Source organism: Ovis canadensis, chromosome 14, assembly GCF_042477335.2.
Source record: "Ovis canadensis isolate MfBH-ARS-UI-01 breed Bighorn chromosome 14, ARS-UI_OviCan_v2, whole genome shotgun sequence".
Lineage (NCBI taxonomy): Eukaryota > Metazoa > Chordata > Mammalia > Artiodactyla > Bovidae > Ovis > Ovis canadensis.
The window spans coordinates 63,902,624-63,927,574 of NC_091258.1; the positions used below are offsets into that span (position 1 = coordinate 63,902,624).

At 58.0% G+C, this 24,951-nt stretch overlaps 2 protein-coding genes and 1 long non-coding RNA gene across 3 annotated transcripts; 2 read left to right on the forward strand and 1 right to left on the reverse strand.

Annotated features, from left to right (window-relative positions):
* Window positions 1-5,202, reverse strand: LOC138418939 (uncharacterized). The gene is made up of 3 exons (XR_011248795.1): window positions 5,075-5,202; window positions 2,179-2,283; window positions 1-870 (listed from the first exon to the last, which is right to left on the reverse strand). It is a non-coding gene; the product is annotated as an uncharacterized lncRNA (long non-coding RNA).
* Window positions 3,009-10,649, forward strand: ERF (ETS2 repressor factor). Its single transcript, XM_069550894.1, has 4 exons — window positions 3,009-3,191; window positions 7,638-7,872; window positions 8,254-8,369; window positions 8,490-10,649. Exons 1-4 carry the CDS (start codon window positions 3,170-3,172, stop codon window positions 9,770-9,772), a joined length of 1,656 nt encoding a protein of 551 aa, XP_069406995.1. The 5' UTR covers window positions 3,009-3,169; the 3' UTR covers window positions 9,773-10,649.
* A 3,319-nt stretch (window positions 10,650-13,968) lies between these two features.
* GSK3A (glycogen synthase kinase 3 alpha) lies at window positions 13,969-23,878 on the forward strand. Its single transcript, XM_069550895.1, has 11 exons — window positions 13,969-14,982; window positions 16,712-16,899; window positions 18,196-18,279; window positions 18,442-18,552; window positions 20,154-20,284; window positions 20,379-20,485; window positions 21,421-21,518; window positions 21,597-21,692; window positions 22,047-22,233; window positions 22,537-22,629; window positions 23,199-23,878. The coding sequence occupies exons 1-11, from the start codon at window positions 14,700-14,702 to the stop codon at window positions 23,270-23,272; spliced, it is 1,452 nt and encodes a 483-aa protein (XP_069406996.1). The 5' UTR covers window positions 13,969-14,699; the 3' UTR covers window positions 23,273-23,878.
* Window positions 23,879-24,951: the final 1,073 nt, after the last annotated feature.

Here is a 24,951-nt window from a genome sequence, read left to right on the forward strand (position 1 = left end):
TGCCCAATAAATGTAATACGCTTTAATCATTCCGAAACCATCCCCCTCTCCCCCATCCATGGAAAAAATTGTCTTTCATGAAACCCGTCCCTGGTGCCAAAAAGGTTGGGGACCGCTGCTCTAAACAGTGTGGGTGGGGCCCGCTATTTCTAAGGGAATGGCAATGTTCACAGAGTAATGGTGGTTCGTCACTGTTCATAGGGGCGATGGGTGGGCGATGATTATGATTTTTATCATCCACACGGTCTCCTTTCCAGGCGTGACTCTGTGAAGGGTTGTGACTTCTGTAGGGGTAGGTTCTGTAGGTTCTGTCCATGCCTTTGCCTGACAACAACAGGATAACTGTTTTATCTGTGTCAGGACAGTAAACTGGAACGAGAACTACTAGGTCCACGGGAGTGGGGTGTCTCCTCACTGTCCAGACAGAGGTGTTTTCTCCACGGAGCGTTACCCTGTTCATCCCGGGCACCTCTGAGGTCTGGGAGAGGCTGTGCTTTTTACCAGCCTCAGGGGCATTTGTGAAGGCTTTCTGGGGAGAGTCGGGGGAGGGGTTGGATCCTTGTCCACTGGAGTTCACACGGTCTTGGTTGCATAGTATGTCTTCAAGGATTGACCAGCGGTGAGAGTTCTCATCACAAGTTCACAACCTCTGGGTGTTTCACACAGTAATTGTGGGGTTCACCATTCCTGGGGGTGGTTTCCAGTGTTCACAAGGCAACTGAACTATCCAACACAGTCCACACTTCCATGGTGCAGTCGTGTTATAATATCTGTGGACATGTCATTTTCATCAGCGGTTCCCATTCTCTGTGGATGGTTGAAAGTCTCCCCTGAGGCACGCCCACCATCCATGACTGTGTTTCACAGAAACTGTGGGATTGAATTATCCAGCTGAGTCAGGGTAGAATTCTGCCATTAACAGGCAATTTCACTGTCCATGCTTGTGTGTTTGCTGCCTACAGTTGGAATCTCTAGGCTTACATTGTCTACAGGTTATGCTGCTCACTTCTGCTAATTATCACCAGTATTTATTGCCTACTTATCTCAAATCTCTGATTTCTCATAATAACCTAATCATTAATACCCCCATTTTACAGATGATGAAGCTGAGGCTTAAAAAGATCAGTTCACTTGCTCTATACAATCTCTCTCACATACAGGAAATAGCAGTTTGGGTTGCCACCCTGGTCTCCGTCTTCTGGTGGGAGTATAGAGGTCTCTGAGGCTGTAGTTTGGATCTATTATCTTTTAAACTTGGCGTCATCTTTTTCTGAGGGGTGGGGCAGTAAAAGACATAATAAACTATACTGGTTAAGGGTGGTGATTTTGAATTGGATAGACTGGATTTGAATCCTGGCTCTGACAGTTTCTGAGCCTTGCTTCATTAATCTGTAAATGGGGCTAACAATAGGAATTCCCTTCTTTGGGGTTTTGTGAGGCTTCAATGAGAAGATGTCCCGACAACGCTTGGCCCAGCGCCTGGCACATCATGAGCGTTAGCAATTCGGGAGCTGTTATGATAACAATGATGATGGTTATTATTGCTGGACCACACTGCTCCCAGAGGGTTACAATATCCATGGGGGAGCTGCACTGTCCGTAGGCAAGGTTACATAATTCCCCAAGGGGGTGATGCTTCCTGGGAGGCCCTGGTCTCCCCAGGAAGAGGCCTGAGACTTCTTCTGAGGCACTGCTCAGGGACTGCCCTAAGGCCTCTAGGAACCCACCAAAGGAGGGTGGGCTTGAAGCCCTAAGCACCCATAACCTAACCCTTCAGGCCTTTCCTCTCTATTCACTTCTCCCTATCTTGGTTTCACTCTCTCTGAGCATCTCCTCCCCAACCCCCTTTCCTCTCTTTTGGTACCTCAGAGTCTTTTCTGAGATTGTTTCTAGGATCAGCCTGTGAATATAACTGCTATTTGCCCTCTACTGTTGGCCATCTGATCATTGCTGATTTCCTGTTTCCCGAAGCCTCAGGCTCCATCCATTCCTCCCAGCTGCAGAGAACAGACTTAACACATCCCTACGCACTGGCCTTCATCCTTAAGCCCTGCCTTCCTCTCTCCTGGTGACCCCTTAGTGTCCCTGGGGAGCACATTTGTTCAGACTTTGGTCACCCCCTCGCATCCTGGCTCCACCCCCGGAACCCCCCTGCCCTGGAGGTGGAAGTGGGGGTACCTCCGGCGCCAGCGTGTTCCCAAGACAGCTGCAGTCGCAGATGGGGGGGCGGCTCTTGCGTGCTTTCTCTCTGGTCACTTCCTCCCCAGATGGGACTGGGGCTATCTGGAAGGCCAAGACCCTATCCCTGGAGGAGCGGAGGAGGCAGCCGCCTCCCCATTTCCGACACTGGGAAATGCTTCCCACCCATTCCACCCCACCCCTGGACAGCTGCCCCCAGTCAGGCTCAGGGTTGGAGGGGGTGCGCATGGTAAGGCCAGCCTGGGAAATGTGGTCTGGATCATCCTCCGAGGTCTTGACCCGACGCCCCCCCCCGCCCCCCCCCGGCCTCCTGCAGAGAAAGTTCTGCCTCTTCCGAAAAGGTCCATACTCCTCACAAAAGTTTCTGACACTCATCATAAGGTATCCCCCAACCCCTCTTACAGGCTTTCAAAGAAAATGTGGACCCCGCAGTGGGCAGGAGAGGAGGAGGAGGGGCGGCAAGTCGCGGATCCTGAGGACTTAAAGTTATCTTCAGACTTGGAGCCTCAGAGAAAGGTCATGACCCCCAGGACCCCATCCTATCCCAGTCTCTCCTTCTCTCCTCCCCCGTCGCGCGGCCCCTTTAAGCCTAGCGCCGGCCGGTCCTCAGTGGCAGCGCGCCGGCGAGTGTGTGTGTGTATGTGTGTGTGTGTGTATGTGTGTGTGTGTGCGTGCGCGCGCGTGTGTATGTATGTGTGCCTGTGTGTGTCTGTGTGAGTGCGCTGGGAGGGGGCGGGCACAGTGTCTCCATGGCGACGCGGCGGTGACGTCGCCGGCCGGGGGGCGTGGGCGTCCCGGCCCCGGAGTGCGATATTAACCCGGGAGGCGGCGGCGGGGAGGGGAGAGGCTCTGAGAGGCGAGGCCGGGTGAATCGGCGAGGGCGGCCCGACGTGCTCGGGACGGGACGGGGCAGCGCGGGCGCTGGGAGCTGCGGCCCGGAGTCGGGGCGCCTAGCCCCGGGCCCCCCAGCATGAAGACCCCGGCGGACACAGGTGGGGGCGGGGGCAGCACGTGTGGGGGAGACTTGTTGCCCCGGGAAACCAGGCGGAGAAACTTTGGGGGGGCTGAAGGGTTCTGGGGGAGCCCGAGTGTTCCCCAGTTGCGGGGGACCCCCCAAGCACTCGAGACCTGTTGCTTCTTGCGGTGCGAGCGGGGGTGTGCACCGGGCCCCCAATTCCTGGTTCTGGGCGCAGTGGTTGGGTGCTGCGAGTCCTGGTTCTTTCCTTGCCTGGACCCCAAAACCTGGGCTCTCCCTGACACCCGGGATCACGGGGGTGGCTGGGTTCCTCCCAGCCGCTCTGTCACGTTGCACTCCGGGGGCCGGGACGTGTGCGGGGTGTGTGTGGGGGGGCGCTATCCACAGGGCCCGCTATTCCCGGTTCCGCGCTGCACGGTCCGGCCCTTGACCTTCACCGCGATGCGTGCCCCGCACCGGCTTAGAGGGGGATACGGGATGGCCTCTAGGAGGAGGGCGTGAGTGGGGAGCCCGGGACTCGGGGTCCGGGCTGCGCCGCCCCTCCCCCGCCCGTCTCCGCCGGCTCCTCGCTCCCCCGCCCGCGCCGAGTCGCAAAGTTCCAAAGCGCAGCCCGAACGTTCGAAAAAGGAACTTTTTGTTTCCGACCTTAGAACGCGCGGCTTTAAGGTCGCTCCGGAGAGACCTGGGATCCCTCCTCCCTCGCCGCGGGGGACCTGGGGTTGAGGAGGGTGGGGAAGGTGGGGGGGACGCGGAGGCTCCCCCCCCCTCGTTCCCCCTCCCTCATCCAGCTCTTCTCTTTCAACCGGCCGTCTCTTCCCTCCGCCCCCCTCTTCCCCGCCAACTTGCTCCTCCTTAAGGGACCAAGGTTCCCCTCCCCCCCCCCTCGGTCGGCGGGCGGGGGGCAGCAGGATTAACCCCCCCTCCCACTCGGACTTTCCCCCTTCCCCTCCCCCGCCGCCCCCCCCCGGGCTCTCCCAGGCTGGACTTTGCGCCCGGGCGCGCTGGGGGAGGGGTCCCAGCCGCCCCCTGCCCGTCTACCCCGTCGGAATCCGGCCCGGGGCGGGGACGGGGGAGGGGGAAGGGGGCCGGGCGCCGCTGTTCAAACTTGTTTCCTTCCCCCGGCGGCGGCCGCGGCTACGGCTCCTGTGTGCGGGTGTGTGCCCCGACCGGCCCACCCACCCCGCCCCCCCCTCGCTGGGCGGGTGGGGGCGGCTCTTAAAGGGCTCCGAGCCGGGCTCGGGCGCCTGGGGATTGGGGGCCGAGGAGGGGGCTGGGTGTGGGCAGGGGCTCGGAGTGCAGTAGGGTCAGTCACGTGCGTCCCACATACTCTCTGGCTCCTAAAGGCTCCAGGGCCGCTGGGCCTCGGGGGCAGCCGGAGCCTCCCTTCGCCGGAGGAGGGGGCCGAGGGACCGAGACAACCCCGCCTCGTCTTCGCTCCCTGCTATGGGCCTTCGCCTGGTGGGACCGGCTGGGCCGCTCCCCCATCCCAGTCTTGGGGCCGCGCCGTGTGTGGGTTCTCTGGCTGGGGGAAGGGGCGGGAGCCTCTTCTGGCCTCCCGATGGGTCCATGGGTCCATCTGCCTCCTGGCTGGCCGCTGCGCGCCCCTCCATCCGATCCTCTATCCCGGCCCCACTCTCCTCTGCCGCGGCTGTTTCCCACTTCCTGTTTTCTTCCCGGCCCTGGCGCCACCGAGGGCTGCCTGGAGTGGGGGAGGTGGTGGGGCCCCCCAGGAGGCCGGCGTGTTCTTCCTCTACCACTGCTCCTCCCTTCCGACCCCCATAGTCCTTTTGAAAAAAGTTTGGGCAGTTAAGGTGAATTTGAGGGGTGCCCGAGAATTCTGCACCCCGCGCCCGCCCCCCCACGCCCAGGTTTCCACAGTCTGTCTGGGAGATTCCCTACCCCGCCTGTGTGGGATCCAGGTGTGTCTTCTGGGGCCCCGCCATCCCAGCCCTTCCTGTCTGCTGCCTCTTCTCCACCCTGTCTGGCAGTGTCTTCAGTTCTTCTGTCAGCTGCTCTGTCTCTGCCTCACTGTCCCCCCCCCCCCCCCCCCCCGTGCCCCGGAGGTCCTGCATCCCCAGGCTTTCTTGGTGTAGGCCGGGTGGTTCCCTGTTTTAAGCACGTGGACTCATACACAACACACACTCACACATGCTCCCCTTGCCCGTGCCTGGCTCCTGGCTCCAAAGCCTGGGGAACAGAGCCCCATTGAGACACCCTGACGTCACCCCCCATCTTCCTTCTCCCCCCAAAGCTGGGAACAGGCCCTCATGTATGCCGTGTCCGATGAGGAAAGCTGGCTTTGGGGTTGGCCTGGGAAGGCGGAGGGTCCCTGCCATGAGTGGGAGCCAGGGTCCTGGCCCCGGGGTGAGGTTGTTCAGGGAGGGGGCTTAACTAAGGGGGCCTGGGTCAACCCCCAGAATGCAGCCTGAGGCCTTTCCAGAGCCCCCACCTCCCTTCTGAGTTCCCTTTGTGTTGCATGTAGTCTCTCTCACTCCTTCTCTTCTGCAAAGTTTATTTTTAGCCTCCTGCTCCCCCGCTCCCAGGACTGTCGCTGCACACACGTTGCCTGGTTACCGGGACAAGGAGGCTGGGGCGGGTGGGCTGGGAAGGGTGGCTTTAATTTTGGGGGGAGGGTGGAAATCAGTACACCCTCCCAACCCTAGACTGATGTCTCAGGGGCTTCGGCCCCCGCCCTGAGTCCAAGAGCCAGATTGGGGCTTGTTGGGGGTGGGGGCGGGGGCGTGAAGCTTGGTGCCATGAAGGGAGACAGGAGTTTTTTGGAGAAGGTTGGCGGGTACATGAAGCAGGCGGTCTCTTGGGTTCCCAAGAGCCTCTGGGCCCTGAACAAGACTGTTGGACCTGGTTCTCTAGCAGGGTGAGGATCAAGGGGTGAACACCTGGATTCCCAAGAGAGGGATGGGGCTGTGGATGTTGGGGTCCGTGGAAGGTGCTGTCAGGGGCTGTCACTTGTGAATGGAGCAGGAACTGCTGGTACAGGACCCTGGGTCTGTGACCAGCTGAGGTCATGTGGTCATATCCCTGGAGCCCTGAGGGACTGACTGGAGGCTGGGATTTTTGAATGGGGCAGGGACCAGGTGGGGAATGCTGGCCATCCCAGTCTGCCCAAGGCCAGGGGTCAGGGTTTAGAGTCAGCTCTGATTTAGAGGGAGTGGTCCCTTTGGGACCAGGAGCTGCTGATCCCCAGCGTCCCCATCGGGAAGGCTCCCCTGTTGGATTCCAGACTTGGGTGGGGGCTTTCAGGGAGATTCCATGTTGCCTCAGGTTGGGGTGGTGCTGTCTTCAGCTGGGGTTTGAGCCAGGGCCATGGAAGAAGGCTGGCCCTTGCAGCCTGACTGGGACTTGGGGACCCACCCATCCTTAGCTGTCCACCTTGGCCTTCTCCCTCTAGTGGCACCAGGGCTCCTGTCCTGCCTCCCCCCTTCTTCTCTTCCTCCCTTTTCCCTCCTCCCACCCCTCCATTACCGGCTGCCTTGTGCTGAATTATTGATGGCCCCTGATTACCCGGGGGTTTGGGAAATGACAACAACCGCAGCCCCCCCAACTCCCCCCACTCAGGCTGCCCACCCCCTCTAGGGACATACCAGCCCACCACCAACCTCTACCCAAGGTTAATGCTGGGGGCGGGTAGGTAGGTGGGCAGGGAAAAAGCTGAAGATGAGAAGGCAGAAGGGGGAATGGGTTGCAGCGAGCGATGCCTGTTCAGTGTTGAGGCCCTCCAGCCAGGTTGGGTCCATGTGCCCGGGTCTGGGTAGGGCAGTGCAGCACAGAGGGTCCCGGGCTTGATGGGGGGGCGCTCTCTCAGACAGTCTGGGTTTCACTCTCCAGGGAAGACAGAAGCCTCTGTGTGTGCAAGCGCTGACCTCATCGTCAACCAGCCACCGCACCCCTCCTGGTCCTTTTAAGAAAAAGAAAAAAAAAAAAACCTTCTCCTCTTGGGGGCCTAGGGTGGGAGTAAGGGCTCCGGTAGGTCTTGGGAGGGAGACAGTGTATGTTCCTAGGAGGGGAACAGAGGAGGTTGGGGGGGGCAGGGGCGTGGTAATGACTGACCCTGAATGGGAGTCAGGGTGGGCTGGGGGTGGCTAGCCCCAGCCTGCCTGGCCACGTGTGCCCCTTCCTGCCCCTCCCCCACTGGCAGCCCTGCCCGTCGGCCTGGCCTGGTGCCTGGCCCCCTGGCACTGGCCCCGGGACCCGCCGCCGACGGTTTCCTGTTTCTCCCGGTGTCGCTGGAGCAGGCTCCAGCTTCCCCTCCCCCCAGCTCCTGTCTAGCCCCCCTCACACACACAGACACGCACTGTCTCCCTCTAACCAGGTCTTGGCTTGGCAGAGGGGAGACGGGTTTCCCCATGGTAAGGGCGGGGATAGGAGGTGGACCCTGGGATGGGCCCCAGGGCCCAGACTCGGCGCCCTGACCCGGGGCTGCTCTCCTGCCTCCTGTCCCCAGGCTTTGCCTTCCCGGACTGGGCCTACAAGCCGGAGTCGTCCCCTGGCTCCAGGCAGATCCAGCTGTGGCACTTTATCCTGGAGCTGCTGCGGAAGGAGGAATACCAGGGCGTCATCGCCTGGCAGGGGGACTACGGGGAGTTCGTCATCAAGGACCCGGACGAGGTGGCTCGGCTCTGGGGGGTCCGCAAGTGCAAGCCCCAGATGAACTATGACAAGCTGAGCCGGGCTCTGCGGTGAGGAGGACAGAGGCCCTGGGGCAGACGTGGACAGCCCCCCCAACACACCAGTTGGGAGCCCCCTGGCCCGTGGGGGTAGGCACTGGGTTTGACTTCTGGCTGTGCCACATGGTAGTTGTGTGACCTCGGGCCAAGTTCTAACCCCTCTGAGCCCACGTGTCACACCAAAGCGAGAACGTGGTCATGGATGTGGCCTGTAGTCTGGCCCCAGAACTAAGGGGAGAGCTGGTCCCCACCCTCTGGACCTTGATTCCTCCCATGTGGCCCACGTTTCTCAGTCACCCTTTGCAAGTAACACTAATACAGGTCAAGGTTTGGGTTCTAGATTCGGGTCCCCTGTGACTGACCCTCTGGTGAACGGTGTTTCTGCACCCCCAGCTATTACTACAACAAACGCATTCTGCACAAGACCAAGGGGAAACGGTTCACCTACAAGTTCAACTTCAACAAACTGGTGCTGGTTAATTACCCTTTCATCGACGTGGGCTTGGCTGGTGAGTACCACGGCTGGTGGGTACGGCCTTAGAGGGAGCGCAGGGTCTACCCGAATGTCCAGGCGAGGCGGAGCGGGTGGTGGGGGGGGGCTTGACATCACGTCTTCCCTCTCCCGTCAGGGGGTGCGGTGCCCCAGAGCGCCCCGCCAGTGCCGACAGGCGGCAGCCACTTCCGCTTTCCTCCGTCGACGCCCTCCGAGGTGCTGTCTCCCACCGAGGACCCCCGCTCACCGCCGGCCTGCTCTTCGTCATCGTCATCCCTCTTCTCGGCCGTGGTGGCCCGGCGCCTGGGCCGGGGCTCGGTCAGTGACTGTAGTGATGGCACGTCAGAGCTCGAAGAGCCCCTGGGAGAGGACCCCCGGGCCCGACCGCCCGGCCCCCCAGAGCTGGGTGCTTTTCGTGGGCCCCCACTGGCCCGCCTGCCCCATGACCCTGGTGTCTTCCGTGTCTACCCCCGGCCCCGGGGTGGCCCTGAGCCCCTCAGCCCTTTCCCCGTGTCGCCTCTAGCCGGGCCTGGCTCCCTGCTGCCCCCGCAGCTCTCCCCGGCTCTACCCATGACCCCGACCCACCTGGCCTACACCCCATCCCCCACGCTGAGCCCCATGTACCCCGGTGGTGGCGGGGGCCCCAGCGGCTCGGGGGGAGGCTCCCACTTCTCCTTCAGCCCCGAGGACATGAAACGGTACCTGCAGGCCCACACCCAAAGCGTCTACAACTACCACCTCAGCCCCCGCGCCTTCCTGCACTACCCCGGGCTGGTGGTGCCACAGCCCCAGCGCCCCGACAAGTGCCCGCTGCCGCCCATGGCCCCCGAGACCCCACCGGTCCCCTCCTCGGCCTCGTCCTCCTCTTCCTCCTCTCCATTCAAGTTTAAGCTCCAGCCGCCCCCCCTGGGACGCCGGCAGCGGGCTGCTGGGGAGAAGGCCCCGGCGGGCGCTGATAAGGGCGGCAGCCTGGCCCTCGGCGGTGCAGGCGGGTTGGCCGAGGGTGCCGGGGTGCTGGCCCCGCCACCGCCACCGCCACCGCAGATCAAGGTGGAACCGATCTCCGAAGGCGAGTCGGAGGAGGTGGAGGTGACTGACATCAGCGACGAGGATGAAGAAGATGGGGAGGTGTTCAAGACGCCTCGTGTGCCGCCTGCACCCCCAAAGCCCGACCCGGGCGAGGTGCCCGGGGTTGCCCAGTGCATGCCTCTCAAGCTGCGCTTTAAACGCCGCTGGAGTGAAGACTGTCGCCTCGAAGGGGGTGGGGGCCCCGCTGGGGGCCTTGAGGATGAGGGTGAGGACAAGAAGGTGCGTGGGGAGGGACCTGGGGAGGCTGGGGGGCCCCTCACCCCAAGGCGGGTGAGTTCTGACCTCCAGCACGCCACAGCCCAGCTCTCTCTGGAGCATCGAGATTCCTGAGGGCTGTGGGCAGGGGACCCCCATTCCCCCCACCCCCATGCCTCTTTTGCTGCCTTAACCCCCCCATTACCTGGAGGTGAGGGCAGCTTTTTAGGCTCGCTCTGCCTCCTCCTCTTTCCCGTCCCCCATGTTTTGTATAAAACTTTTAATTTTTTTTTTTTTTAATGGTGAGGGTGGGTGGGTGCCCAGGGTGGGGGGCCATCCCCTTTCCCTGTGGGTTTCTAAGCTCCGGGCAAAGTGGTGGGGGTGGGAGGGAGGGGGGAGTTAAGGGGGCCACCTCCATTCTGGGGAATTTATATTTGAACTGAGGCTCCGGCCTCAAAGCCCAGGAACTTTTTTATCACAATCGTTTAGGAAGTAAAGCCTGTCTCCCTCCCTGTCCTCTGCCTCTGGTACTTCTCTCCCTGTCTATCCCCGGCTGTCCTCAGCCCCAGTCCTGCCTTCCCCGCCCCTCCAGGGGCCGTGAGTGCCTGGGTTTCTCATAGCCCCACAGGGTTGCAGCAGAGGAGGGAGGGACATTTTATGATGAACCAAAAATTCCGTGTTGGGGGGGGTTGGGGGCGGAGGAGGGTGAGGGGTGCCGCCCATAGGCCACAAATCTCTACAAGTGCCTGCTATCCCTCTCCTGGTCCCCACCCCAGTGCCAGTCCAACCCCTTCACCCCCGAGCTGCTCCTAGGACTTGCCCCATAGGCAGGCGGGTGGGGAAAGGGGTGCCCTGAAACCAAACTGGAAGCCCCCTCTGTCTCCCAGCTGGAGCCCCTGGGGTGGGGGTCTGTGGTCAAGCCTTATTCTGTATTGGGGATGGAGGGTGGGTGGGGAGGGAAGTCGGGGGCTGCTGGAGAATGTATTCAAAACAATAAAAACTTTGGACCTTTGGACGCAGTGATCTGAGTGTTGCACGCAGCCACCTCAGGGCCACATCCTTGGCCCTGAGTGGATCCATGGCCAGAGGGCCTAAGCCCATCTGAATGGGTCAAGTCCAGGCCTGGAAATGAACTGACCTTGGGGGGCACTAAACCTCTGGGCCTGGTGGTGAAGGTCTTGGGCATTCTCTGGCCCTCCTCTGGGGATCCACTCTTCCTGGGAGCACTTTTCGGCTCTTCAGTGCCAGGCCATGGCCCTTGTTCTTCTGCCTGAAATGCCTCTCTTCTCTGTGAAGTACTGTTCATTCCTCCAGGCTCTGGTGAAGGCCTGGTGCTCCTGCACTACCTTTGGTGTCCTCTCACATATCAACTCTTAGAGGTGCTTATGAGTTCATCTGGTAGTCCTTTGGTGACAGGCTTGCAGTGTCTTGCAATGTAGATCTTTCAAGGCACTTTAGTGATCTTCCCATCAACCCATGGGAGCACTCTACTAGTAAATTAAGAAGAGACTGGCTTAATTGCAGTTGCTGTTCACCTACTGTGTGCCAGGTACTTAGGAGCTGGAGTTCTTTATCTCCAAGGTGGGAGCTAGCGGCTCACTTAAATGACTTGCCTAAGGCCTTAAGCCCAGCTGGGACTTTAATGAAGTCTGTCTCTGAAATACATGTTCTTTCAACAACTTAGTTCTAAAGCCAGGATGGTTGATTCTAGACCAGGATCTCAAGTTCCTAAGATCTGAGAGGAGAGGTCATAAAGCCAGAAGCCCAAGTTGGAGAGCTTGAATCAGAGATGAAAGAATCAGGAGGAGGTATCCAAGCTGGAGGTGCTTTGAGACAGCACAAGCCATCCAGTGCAGGTGAGGTGCCTGAGGCCCAGAGAGGGAAAGGAATTTTCCAAAGGCCACACAGCTGCTAAGATAATTGAGGGCCCTGGTCTTGCATGGCTTCACCATGAAACCCCACCCTATGCAACTCGGGGGGAAGGAACTGGAAACTCCTACCCACTCATTTCATCCTCATTTCAAGCCAGCCCTGGGTGGGTGGTCCCTGATGATGCCCGTTGGCAGTGAAGAAAGGATCCAGGGCTGGGGTACTGTGAGGCTCCCGTGGAGGCCTGCAGGCAACTGCTCCCTCTCCTGGGTGATGTAAGTCACTCCCTTGGGGTGGGGGCCACTGGGCTATTTCTGGAAGTAGGGATGAGGCGTGTCTCCTGGCAACATGGATGCAGCTAAGTTGGTGGTGGTGTGATGGAGAGAGGGGGATGTCATCACTGAGGTAGGAGGGAGGACCCTGACTAGTGGTCTCAGCACCTGATTCTAGTGCCTTCAGAGCACCTCTAAACCGGATCTACCATGGAGTCAAAGGCGCTCAGCTCCAGAACCCCTCTCCAGATCAGATCACAGCGCAGCCAGATTTCTTTCCCCAAATTCTGGCTGAGTGGGATGTCACAGGTGGCCTCTGGTCTTGAAAACTCCAGCAGCTCCTCTCATCTTTAAAGTGGCCCATCTAAATCTATTCAGTTTCTGCAAGATCATACCCTTGCTCCCTTCCACATCTTTCAGGATCTCTGATACCAAGTAAAAGCTCTTTATAGATCTCAAGACACTTCCATCAATTAATTCATATTGTCAGAGACCCTCTCCTTACCTATAATCCCCAGCACTCCCTCAGTCCCCAGAAATTCCTTTCTTAGACTTCTCAACCATCCCTCACTTCTTCAGGTCCCTCAGAAATACCCTGTCACCATCAGTTTCTCACAGTCTCCCACAGACCTTTTACAGACACCTCAAGTCCTTTCTGACTTCACTCCTCTCCAGGAAGACCATTTTACCTCTTCACACCTCTGAGCATCTCTAGACACCCAGAGGTCCCTCATAGCCACTTACAAACCGCTCTAGCACCCCTCAACAAACGTTCTCATCTCGTACAGACATTCGGATAAGATTCCTTCAGACTGACTCCCTCAGACTCCCACGGACCCCCATATCCTCTGGCGGTTGCACACGTGCGGCCCACTCCGCACTTCCCACGGGTTCTGGCCGTTAAGTAACCGCCACTATTCCGCCCTGTTCTCCTGCCCTTGTAAGCCTTCTTGGTCCAGGTTAGAATTCCCCAGGATTTGGGGTTTGAGTCAGATTTTTGCTTTTGGACTCCGAGCCGCCGTCAGAGGGCAGCAGGAACTGTTTGACTGAGGGATTACTACAACTCCCAGAAGCACCCGCTCTGGACTATGCAGTGATGTAGCCGAATTCATTGCGAAGAGAGCGGAAGTGTGACTGTGCTTTGCCTTCTGGTTAATGTAGTACGAAAGGCTTCAGAGTTACTATCCGTCCTGCCCCAGGAGTCCGCTGGGAATTGCACTCAACTACAGCTTGGACGAGACTTTTTTCAAAGGGCAGGGCAATTAGAGTGATCACAGGATCTGATTAAAGTGAAGCCTAGAACTCCATTTCCCGTCATTCCACGAGGCAGGAGAAGAGGGTGACTTCATTTCAGTTACAAATACTTCCGGAACACACAGACGACACATTCACATGAACTCTTATTTCCCAGCACACACTCACACGAGCTCTGTATACACACACACACACACACACTCAAACGAACTCCGTTTCCCAGCGCGCTTTGGACTGCCGTCCTTCCGGGTATTAATCGATAAGTGGTGGCAACATAATGCGAGCACAAAACGCGAGGCTACTCTTAGCAGCCGGCTTCCTTCTTTTGGGCCTTCCAGCATCCTGTAATTTAGGAAGCCTGCGGATTCAAAGAGCTTAATGGGATGTTCAAGATAAATTGTGTTTTCATTTTTTTCAACCTTCAGTTCAGCCTCCAGGTGCAACGTACATTGTTAGGAAAAGCTAGACAATATCCGAAGACTGTATTGTCTTGAAAATCCACCGGAAACTTTGTTTCCTAAATCGTTGGCGGGGAGGGTTTTCCTTCCGGATTTGTGGAAACTTGGGAGTGTTTGCACTCCATTTTCCAGTAGTCCCTGATTGACTTCGGCTCTTTCTTGGGACCTGGCGTCAGGAGAGGAGGCGTTGAAACTTTCCGCAGTCTCTTTTAGGCGACTGCCTTTCTCCTTTCGCTCACGCTCTTTCCGGCAAACCTCAGCTGTCTTCTCACAAAGGGTCGGGATCCGGTCTGGACTATTCCCCAGCATGCTTCAGGATTACGGTGGACCCCGCCCCCTCAGTCAATGGTAAGGCCGCCTTGAACTCCATTTCCCAGAAGACACAAGGCTCGCTGTAGCAACTACCCTGAAGCCTCGGTGTTGACTACATTTCCCAGCAGGGATTGCGGCCTAGCGAACGAGGGTGGAGGAATGCTCTGCCTCTCCATTTCCTAGCCTATCTCCGGAACTGCAATATCCACTTGGAGCTTAGGAATCACATGGGACTCCATTTCCCGGCGTGCTTTGGAAGTAGCTTTATACCCGCAATGCGGTGAGGGCGTGGCGACGACTACATTTCCCGGCTTGCCTCACAGCCCGATAGCGGCGGGTCCACCGACTCCGACTCAATTTCCCAGAGTGCACTTGGCACCAGTCGACATACAACCAATAAATTAAGTGAGCGATTGGACTCCGTTTCCCGGAGTGCATCGGACCTATACAGCTCACTGACGGAGTTGCCTGAGACTACATTTCTGAGGCACACCTAGGGACGCGCGGTTGCCGCAATGGAGTGAGTGTGCGACTCTGACTCTGCTTCAGAAAGTGCTTCAGAGTCCGTTGTGGGCAATTGTCCAACTTATTGCCCGGGACTCTATTTTCCGAGGTGCAGCGAGACTCATCATCGCCGCAGCCATCTCTGAGGTCTTTGTGGACTCCATTTCCCAGCGTGCCACGCGGCTCTCTGTGAGGGCCTAGAGCGGCGACGGCGTCGCGTAGGGCCGGCGGACTGCATCTCCCAGCGTGCCCCGCGGCGGGCGCTGGGCCGGAGCCGGAGCCCGAGCGGCGCGGCCTGGAAGAGGCCGGAGCCCGGGGGAGGCGGCGGCGGCGGCAGCGGCGGGGGCAGCCCGGGCAGCCCGAGCCCCGCGGCCTGGGCCTGCGCTCGGCGCCATGAGCGGTGGCGCGCCTTCGGGCGGCGGCCCTGGGGGCTCGGGCCGGGCGCGGACCAGCTCGTTCGCGGAGCCAGGCGGCGGAGGCGGCGGCGGCGGCGGCGGCCCGGGGGGTTCGGCCTCTGGCCCAGGCGGCAGCGGCGGCGGGAAGACGTCAGTCGGAGCCATGGGCGGAGGCGTGGGGGCCTCGAGCTCCGGGGGTGGCCCCAGCGGCAGCGGCGGAGGAGGCAGCGGCGGCCCCGGCGCGGGCACCAGCTTCCCGCCGCCCGGAGTGAAGCTGGGCCGTGAGTACTAGCGGTGCCCGTGGCGGGTGGAGATCGGATCCCTGAAGCCACTCAGACGTCGATCAGGTTCTTCTTTATGCTCAGGGAGGAGCTCGAGGTCACTGTGCCTTCCCAAACTGGGATCTGAGATCTACCCCCTCCCGGAGAGAGGGATTCGGGGGGGTTACCATCACTTGGAGTGTAGAATTAGAATTAGTAATCCTCCAAAAGACAGGGTCACAGGTTCTTGTTCTTCCAGTCCCGAAGTCTTGGGTCCGTGAACCTTAAAAACAGGAATCTGATGTTCCTATCCATTCGAGAACAGATCAGGGGTCATTGTCGCTTGCAAATGGGGCTCAAGGGTTATTGTTTCTCAAGAGAACACGAATAAGATCACCACCACCCAGAGAAGGGATCTGAATTTGCTCCCCTTTAGAGCATGGGGATTTGAGTATCACTTAGAAGCAGGGATTTGGGCTTGCTGTGGCCTCAAAGCCAGGGCTTTCCAAATCTGATATCCAGATTCCCTTTTAAAACACTATCTGCCCATAATATGTAGAATTGTACACCCAATGGTGGAAATTAATGATTCCTGCTTCTTGAGGACAGATTGGAAGTCAGCATACCTTTCAGACCAAGTTCATAGTCACTAATATTCAAGAAAAGATGTCTTTCTTGAAGGGTTTCCTTTCACAGAAAACGCAATGGGGGCAGGGGCGGTTACCAGTCCCTCCCCTAGAATAAGGATGTGAAGTTATACCCATTTCATTATTCTGATGTATGATGTCATTGACTCTGGATAAATAGCTATATAGGATCCTCTCCCTCACTGGCCCCTCTGAATGGATCTGATTCATCACTGACTTCTTTTCTTTGGGGAACCTTTCACCAGTTACCGCAAGAAGAGGGATCCCTGTCCTCCAAGAATGCCACCAACTTTTGCTGCCATCGCAGAATGTTTTGGGAATTTCCTTTAAAGGACTGAGGCTAGGATAAACCCTTGATGATAGAGATCAGGTTCACCATTCTCACTATTAAGTGTTCGTCCATTAGGGACCAGTTACATACACGATGGGGTCTGGGGCTCTGAACCTCACAGGTGAGGTCAGGCCAGTGCTTTTTTCTAGCCCCAGAGTATTTGGGTAAGAGCTAATTGTCTCCCAAAAGTGAGAGTTAGGGCGCTGGCACTCCCTACGGGAAGAGTCATTCTTTTCTGTCACCAGAAACCAGTGGTGAAGTTACCAGCTGCACTTAGGGAGGACTTAAGAGATCACTGTCCCCCAAGTTGTGGGAAAGGTTAGGGCTTTACTGACATAGAAGTACCTCAGGGTTCCTGCTCTCAAGTGGAAGAGGTTAGGTCAGGCTCTCCCTAGAGAGGAGGGAGCAGAAGGCAGTTAGCTCTCATCATGGATGGATTCAACATCTGGGAGTGGTGGTGCCTCCTCACATCAGGAGGGACCAGTAATTTGCTGCTCACCAGAAGTGGAAATTAGAGGTTACCAACCCTGGCACAGCAAGAGGTTTTATGTGTCAGTATTCTCCCCTGTGGAGGAGTCAGGATTTGGGGTTCCCTGAAGGGAAGAGGGGGAAAGGAGACATCTAGGAGCCACCTTTGAAGATGGGGGAGGGACAAAGACCGTCCCCCGCCCATAAGCTTCCTGTAGAGACTCCCTGCCCTCTCACAGCCCCAGGATGGGGTGGTGGCCCGAGGGAAAAGGTCAGTAGATTGTGTGTTCCCTTTGCTCCCCAGGTGACAGTGGGAAGGTAACCACAGTGGTAGCCACTCTAGGCCAAGGCCCGGAGCGCTCCCAGGAGGTGGCTTACACAGACATCAAAGTGATTGGCAGTGGCTCATTTGGGGTCGTGTACCAGGCACGGCTGGCAGACACCAGGGAATTGGTGGCGATCAAGAAGGTTCTCCAGGACAAGAGGTTCAAGGTAGCTTGCGGGGAACGGGGATCAGGAGGTTTGACTGCACATGACTGGTGGGGGAACTCCAGCAAGAGTGCTGGACTTGGGTTTGTACAGGGGGTCTGAGCATGGGCCAGAGGAGAAGAGAGTGAGCTGTGTGGGGATGTGGATTCCAGGAGAACCCAGAGCTGACTTTTATTGGGCTCTTGTTCTTCGTAAGTGCTTTGTAGGCGAGTTTAACAGCGCAAAGATTCTCTGAGGGTAGGTGCTGTTGTTACTCCTATTCTAAGCAAGCAGAAGCTGGAAACTGAGATTCAGATAAGAGAATTGCACAAGGTCAAGTCTAGAATCTGATTCCCAAGCACTTCACCTTAACCACTGAGTTACTCTGCTACCCAGAAGAGAAAGGAAGCTGGTGGGGCTGATTCTGTCTGCGAAGGTCAGGCTCTGCCCCCAGGGTCTGGCACTTGCTGGGAGAAATCCCGCCTGTGCTGCAGATGCCTGGGTATGGGGCCCAGGCACCCCTGAGGAAGGGGTCCTTTTCCTCATTCATATATAGTGCCCTGTGAGCTGGTAGAGGCCCTTTGGATCCTGTATAGTCGGGACGTAGGAGAAACTGAGCCTGGGCTGAAGAAACCAGGTCAGAGTTTAGGTCTCGGGCAGTGAGGACTCTCAGGGGCAGGTCTTCCTCCAGGGCGCCGGTCAGAATTTGATTATAGGTAAGTCCCGAAAGTGAGAGGAGTCTGAGGATGGGGGCCTCTGAGGCCCCAGGGGGGAACAGGAGAGGCAAGAGCGCTAAGACTGGTCTTGTGGGAAGAGGCTGAGGCTGGATCTCTACTGGGAAGGTGAGGATGAGAAGCCTGGAGGCCAGGACTCGGGATCCGAGCGCCCAGATGCCTTCCGTGAAAGCATGGAGCGGCGTGGGGACTAGGGGCATCTGGATGACCCCTCCCTGTCTAGTGTTGCTCTTGCCAGGCAGGGAAGTGGGCCTCATGTGGCCACATCATGTGATTTTCAAGAGAAGCTGAAAAACTTAGATTTACATGTGAAGTCATTTGCTTTGTAAATCTGAGCAAAAAATCAAACATTTTTAAGAAGTAGGCTGCAGGAAGCACATGTAAGTGATCTGACTTTAGTTGTGTGTGAGGGGAGCTAGGGGTGAGGAATTAGGGGCTGCTCCATATGGGGCCTTGGAGCTAACGCACGGAGTGGCTGCTTGGCCCTGCCGGCAGGAACGGGAGTAGAGCTGTGGTGAGGGGTGCTCGGGAGGGGAGGTGGGGAGAGTGGCTTGTCTACTGAGGCTCTCTTCCCTTGCCCCCCAAGAACCGAGAGCTGCAGATTATGCGTAAGCTGGACCACTGCAATATCGTGAGGCTGAGATACTTTTTCTACTCCAGTGGGGAGAAGGTGAGACCTGGGTGTGGGGATTCCTCCTCCGCTTGGGCTCCACCCATCTGCCTGCCTTTCTCATGGCTGCTCGTCTCTTCCCCTGTTATTCCCCACACCTTCCTCCCCCTCTTCCTTGCCCATTTCTCATGATGCCTCACACCTCTCCTTTGCTCTCTGCAGAAAGATGAGCTTTACCTAAACCTGGTGCTGGAATACGTGCCCGAGACAGTGTACCGGGTGGCCCGCCATTTTACCAAGGCCAAGTTGAACATCCCTATCATCTATGTCAAGGTAGGCAGGCTGGCGGGCTGCGGGGGTCCCACCCACCAAGTCAGGCGCTCCAGACAGACTCTCCCGTCATTTCCAAGTTTACGCGTTGGTCTCTAGAGGCCTCACGTGCCTTGCCCTTGTCCCTACATCCCCAGAGATGGAGCTCCCCAAAGGCAGGGCATCCCAGGCCGAGGCCTGATGCAGTCAGGGAGGCAGGCTGACCAGGGCTGGGGAGGCTGCACGTTACCGGCTCGTGTCCACCCCAGGAGCCCACCGGCACCAAGCGGTGTTGGTGCGGTCAGCTCAGAATCGAGGTGGGGACTTAGAATGCAGAGGCACAATGAGGTCAGAGGCCTGGCCCGTGGAGCCCTGGCAGAGGGGGATGGGAAGGAGGCAGGGTTGGAGGAAACTTAGTGTCCATGGCACCAGGGACTCAGGCATCTTCATGGCCTGCGGAGGCTCATTCCCCTGGTGCTGTGCCCTGTGTGTTACTGTCCCTAAGGACGGATTTGAGTGAGTGACTGGGTGAGTGGGCGGGCTTCGGGATGCTGTGGAGGACAGGACCCGGGCAGCCAGCTGCACGGCGGGAGGAGGGTGGGCTCGCGTTTGCGGAGGTTGCATGGGCCGACTTTCCTCCCATTGACTTTAAGGATCCCAGGCCTAGGGGGGTGCTGTGGGACTGCACCTTCTGGGGGGGGCGGGTGGTGGTGATCTGGTCTGTGGACTGTGTCCTGGACCCAGCACTGAGCAGCTCTAGGGGTCCCACTGACTGCGACGCAGACTGCTCCAGAAGAGCTCTCAGTTTAGCAGGGTAGACAGGCGTCATCACAGAGAACTATAAAACTACCAACATTGGCTGACCCGGAAGAAGCACAGGGATTCTGCAAAGAGGAGGCCCCTAGCCCTGCCTGCTTTGGGAGTGAGAAGGATTGAGGAAGGCTTCTGGGAGGAGACTGGGCACAGGGCAAGAAGTTGGCATCTCTGGCCACAGGCACTGGGAACAGAGGAGGCGGTGCCCAGGAGGCGGGCCTGAGCAGTTACACATGCCGGGCAATGGACGAAGCCCTGGGGCCCCAGGGCCCCAGGAGCAATGGAAACACTGAGATCCCTGCTCTTGGCACTTAACGTCCTAGTCAGTAGGAAAGAGAATAGCAGAAAAATCCAGGTGGAGAGGGGCTGGCCTGAGGGTGGTTTTGACTGCTGAGTGAAGGAGGCTGAGCCCTTCCTACAGCCAGTGGGTTCCTTGGTGAGGCTCCCCAGCCTGCTTTAAAACAAGGCCTTCCTGATGTACCTGTCTTGTCCATCAGGCTTCTGCCGAAGTGTGTGTTTGAAGCAGTGGTTTCCAAAGTGTGGACCGGCACCAGCACTACGGGGCTGGTTGCAGAGCTTTATCCTGATCTACCGAATCAGAACCTCTGGGAGTGGGCCCTGCAGTCCTTGTTTTAACATGGCCTCCACGTGATTCTGGTGCTCACCAAAGCTTGAGAACCAAGGGGCAGCGGAAGTGTTTTCAAGACAGGGAGAGTGGGCCCGGAAGGGCTCTGCAGGCCGAGATGGTGGAGCAGGGGTGTGCTCTGCGGGGAGAGCTGGGCTGGAGTTCTGCTGTCCCCTGCCCACCCCAGGTGTACATGTACCAGCTCTTCCGGAGCTTGGCCTACATCCACTCCCAGGGCGTGTGTCACCGCGACATCAAGCCCCAGAACCTGCTGGTGGATCCCGACACTGCTGTCCTCAAGCTCTGCGATTTTGGCAGGTGAGCCTCACCTGGGGTGGGCTGGGTGGCTGAAGGGGCGAGGAGGGATCCCGACCCTTGGCCTGTGTTGACTCCTGCCCATATCTTCCTACAGCGCAAAACAGTTGGTCCGCGGGGAGCCCAATGTCTCCTACATCTGTTCTCGCTACTACCGGGCCCCAGAGCTGATCTTCGGAGCCACCGATTACACCTCATCCATCGGTCAGACTTGGCGGGGGGGAAGGGGGGGTAGCAGTCATGGCAGTTTTTGAGGTCCTTCTGTGTGTCTGCCAGGCTCGGTGATAAAGCGTAACACTGTTCCTTTAGCTGGTCCTCACAAATTCAGGAAGGTGACGCTGTCACCTGTCTAAGCTTTAAGTCTAAAGCTTAGAGTGGTGAGGTCACCTGCCCACAGTCAGGTGGGACTGGGCAGGGCTGGGCTTTGAAAGCGGACCTGACTCCAGAGTCCATAGAGCCCTGGAACCTCCCAGGAAGTCCTTTCTCCTCAGTCAGCAGGAGGGGCTGACAGTGACCTTGGGGGAATCGGGAGGTGAAAGGCTTTGCCACCATGAAGGTGTGACCTGTTCACAGGGCCTCGATGTCCTTCCCTGTTGCTGGGGGTGAGAGTGTCAACTTCCAGGCATGAGGAGAGGGTGTGAAAGTGTTCGGAAGAGAAAGTTCATCAGCTTTGCAAGGAAACGTTATGGTCCCTAGGTGTGAACTTGTGCTGTGGGGGTCAAGGTACAGGACTGGAAGGGGTGACTAACCAGGCCACGGCTATTTCCAAGTGCAAGAGAGAGGCCAGAAGTGAGTAAGGCAGCTCATTTAATGCTTTCCCTTCCTGAGGCCCAGAGAACACAGCTGTCTGTTCTGGGCCTGTTGATGTGTCCTCTGAGGCTGCAGAGAAAAGGCTTACTGGGATCAGAGTGGAGAGAGGCGATGGAATCCTCTAGATTGGAGAGTACAGCGTAGTCAGGCAGACTTGGAGGTTCAGAGTCAGGCTTCTGTGTTCCTATACTGTGTGACCTTGTGCAAGGTCCTTTCTCACTGAGCCAAGAAAATGGGGCTCTTGGCATCTCTCAGGGTGATCATGAAGGATAGAAATGGTTGCCCGGGGATGGGCATGGTAGCTCTGACCCTCCCCTGTTCCTCTTCAGATGTGTGGTCGGCTGGCTGTGTACTGGCTGAGCTCCTCTTGGGCCAGCCCATCTTCCCTGGGGACAGTGGGGTGGACCAGCTGGTGGAGATCATCAAGGTGAGGGCAGGGCCAGGGCGGGCAGGGACTGGGCTCAGGGCCAAGGACCTTGGCTCAGACCCCTTCCTTTCCCTACAGGTGCTGGGAACACCAAGCCGGGAACAGATTCGCGAGATGAACCCCAACTACACGGAGTTCAAGTTCCCCCAGATTAAAGCTCACCCCTGGACAAAGGTGGGGCAGGATTCGGGGTTCAGGCAGCGTGGCTGAGGTCCCCACTGGAGGCCAACTGGTCTGGGGACCTGGCTACAGTCATGGCTCAGTAGGGGGTCAGTTGACTTTGATCACATGGCAAAGTTTAAAGCTGAGAACCCCCAGTAAATCCCAGAGGCATGATTTCAGATGGGGAGACGGGCTCACAGCACAGCAGGGGCCAGTCATGGGACCCGAGCGGGTTGCTTATCTGATACAAGCTCACCTCCCCTCAAGAGGCTGCGTGTCAGTTTCCTCATCTGGAAAGCGGGGTTGTGGGGGCAAGCAGGAGCACTCCCGTGCCCAGGGCCTCAGCCATCTCCTCTGCACCCCCAGGTGTTCAAATCGCGGACGCCGCCCGAGGCCATCGCGCTCTGTTCCAGCCTGCTGGAGTACACCCCCTCCTCGAGGCTCTCGCCGCTGGAAGCCTGCGCGCACAGCTTCTTCGATGAACTGCGATGTCCTGGAACCCAGCTCCCCAACAACCGCCCGCTCCCCCCCCTCTTCAATTTCAGTCCTGGTGGTGAGAGCCCAGCCTGGGATCTGGGGTGCTGGAGGGGCAGCCGGAGACAGTGAAGAGCTTGGTGTGGAAGACCGGAGAGCTGAGGGTGGGCTGCAAGGCAGTCCTGGGGCTCAGGAAATAAACCCCTGAGGCAGGGACACCCCAACCCACCTCATCTGAACTCTGCAATCTCCCGTGTTAGGCTCCTTCCAGTTTTAAAGTGTTCGGTGGCTACATCTATCCTTATCTGGTGCCCCTTTCTAACCAGGACTGGGTCGCCAGGTGCCCTGTCCCTTGACTAGACATGTCCATTCCTGTCTCTAGAACTCACCATCCAACCATCTCTCAATGCCATCCTCATCCCTCCTCACTTGAGGTCCCCGGCGGGCACTGCCTCCCTCACCCCATCCTCACAAGGTAAGTTGGAGACCATCTCTTGTGCAGTAAAGCTGCATTTCTCAGTGTATGGGGGAGGGCGCAGTTGTTTGCACAGCACCCCCAGTTTACTGCAGAAATTGTTGACAGGATGTTTCCCATGTGAATGGCCATCTTTGTAAGGCATTATCGCCTGTATTTTGTGTTCAGATGCAGACTGGAAAACGAAAGACATACATTTGGCCTGCACAAACAGTTAGATTTGTTCCTCCCATTGAAAAGTGAGATCTATTTTATGTGCAGATCCAGATTTCCTGTTTCTCTCGGGGAAGAAATCAGACTGGCAGCAGTGGGCCTGCCTCTGCTCAGGGCGGTCCTGCCAGCTGGAGCTGAGGTCCGGCTGCCCCCTGTGCTAGGGGGGCTGTGCTCCCTTGTGAGTCACTTAGTGACCAACCTGGCCCTTTGGCGTCTGAGTTTGAAACCCTCGACCTAAAGAGACAGCTTTCGGTTTCTAATGTAGCATCTCACACCAGCTTCCTGCCTTGGGGTGGCGGGGTGGGGGTGGGGGTCCAACAGGCCCAGGTTAACCATCTGCTCCTTCTCCCGCTCAGCTTTAAGTGAGGCTCAGACCAGCTCGGACTGGCAGTCGACCGATACCACAGCCACCCTCACTAACTCTTCCTGAGGGCGCCACCGACTACCCTTCCATCTGGGAGCCCTGTGTGGGGCTGGGAAGGGGGGCCATAGCCCACCAAGCTCCTGCCCTGACTGGGCCCCTAGACCAGAGGGCAGAGGTAAACAAGTCCCCACCCCACCCCCCCAGTCCCTCCCTCACCAGCCTCACCCCTGCGGTGGGCTTTTTAAGAGGATTTTAACTGGTTGTGGGGAGGGAAGAGAAGGAAAGACAAGGGATGGGGGGCATGAGGACCTTCCACCCCCTCAGCCTCCCACCCTCCCCCCAGGTCTCCACCTCCTCCAACCCCCTCCCCTACTGTGTCCCTTGTAAATAGAACCAGACCAGCCCCTCTCCTCCTCTTCCCCCCCTCACCCCCCGGGTGTAAATAGATTGTTATAATTTTTTTCTTAAAGAAAATGTCGATTCGCACCGTCCAACCTGGCCCCTTCCCCTTCTACAGCTGTGTCCCTGCTCCTGTCCTCTGCCCCTAAGGCCTCCTCCCTCCTCTCCCGACCCTGGAGGGCAGGGGCAGTGGGGGAGCTCCTGATGTCTTAGTTTTCACAGTAAGGTTTGCCTGTGTACAGACCTCCGTTCAATAAATTATTGGCATGAAAACCTGCTTCCTGTCTAGACACCTGTTTTCACAGAGGTGAGGGAGGGCCTGCGGCAGGGTGGGCTGGGACAGTGGGCTGCGTCTCAGGCAGGGGAGCAGGGTGGAGTGAACCCAGGCGGGCCCAGGCCTCCTGTGCCTCAGCTCCGTGCACGTGGTGAGCGGCCTCTGGGTTACCCACTGCAGCACACATCATCTGCTTCCACTTAGGGAGGGAAGTACCGTCATTCCCAGGTGACTGGTGAAAGAGCTGGCCATCAGATAAGTCAGGGCCACAGAACATAAGTAGCAGAGTCAAAGTTTGAATAAAGGGCTCCCTATATCATAGCCTGAGCCACCTGCCGCTTAAGGGGGACACAGGATGATGAGGGGGGTCACTTGGGCCAAAACAACCTTGATACAGACTCTTGGTGGGCATGGATGGGGCAGAGGAGCCGTTTCCAAACCCTAGCAGACAGCCCCAAGCCTTCATTGCTGTCTTAAACAGGACCCTACTGTGCCCACCTCTAGGGATGGTGGAAAGTGACAACTCTGGGAAGGTTGTTGCAGAGGGCCGGATTTTTCTCCTTGCTTTGTAAACATGCTGGGGCCAGATGGTGGGGCTGTGGCAGAGCGAAATGGCATCTCCTCCACATGGTGCCAATGGCAGTGAAGGCAAGAGGCCCTACAAGTAAAAGGGGGCCTGGAGAGGAGCAACTGAACTATCCAGTACTGGACTCCATTTGTGAAATGGGAGAGTTCTGAACATACCCCTGAGGGTGTTCAGGGACTGTTCCTATGGTATCTGGGCTCTGCTATCTCATGAGGTGAGCCCTAGGGCATCTGTATACTGACGGCCCAGAGCAAACCCTGCCCCTCCCTGCTCAGCACCATCAGCTGTCACCTTGTTCGTAGGATGAACACCGAGAGCAGGTGGACTGGATGAGGGAAGGCAGGCTCTGGATGAGGGGCTGACCTTGGGTTCCTGGGGAACCCTGCCTGCTGCTCACACTAGTGGGCCATGAGGTTCCCAAGGGTGTCCCTACACCCACCTCCCTGGCCTCTGTCCAGGTCTGGCCCCATCCTCTCCTTCCCAGCC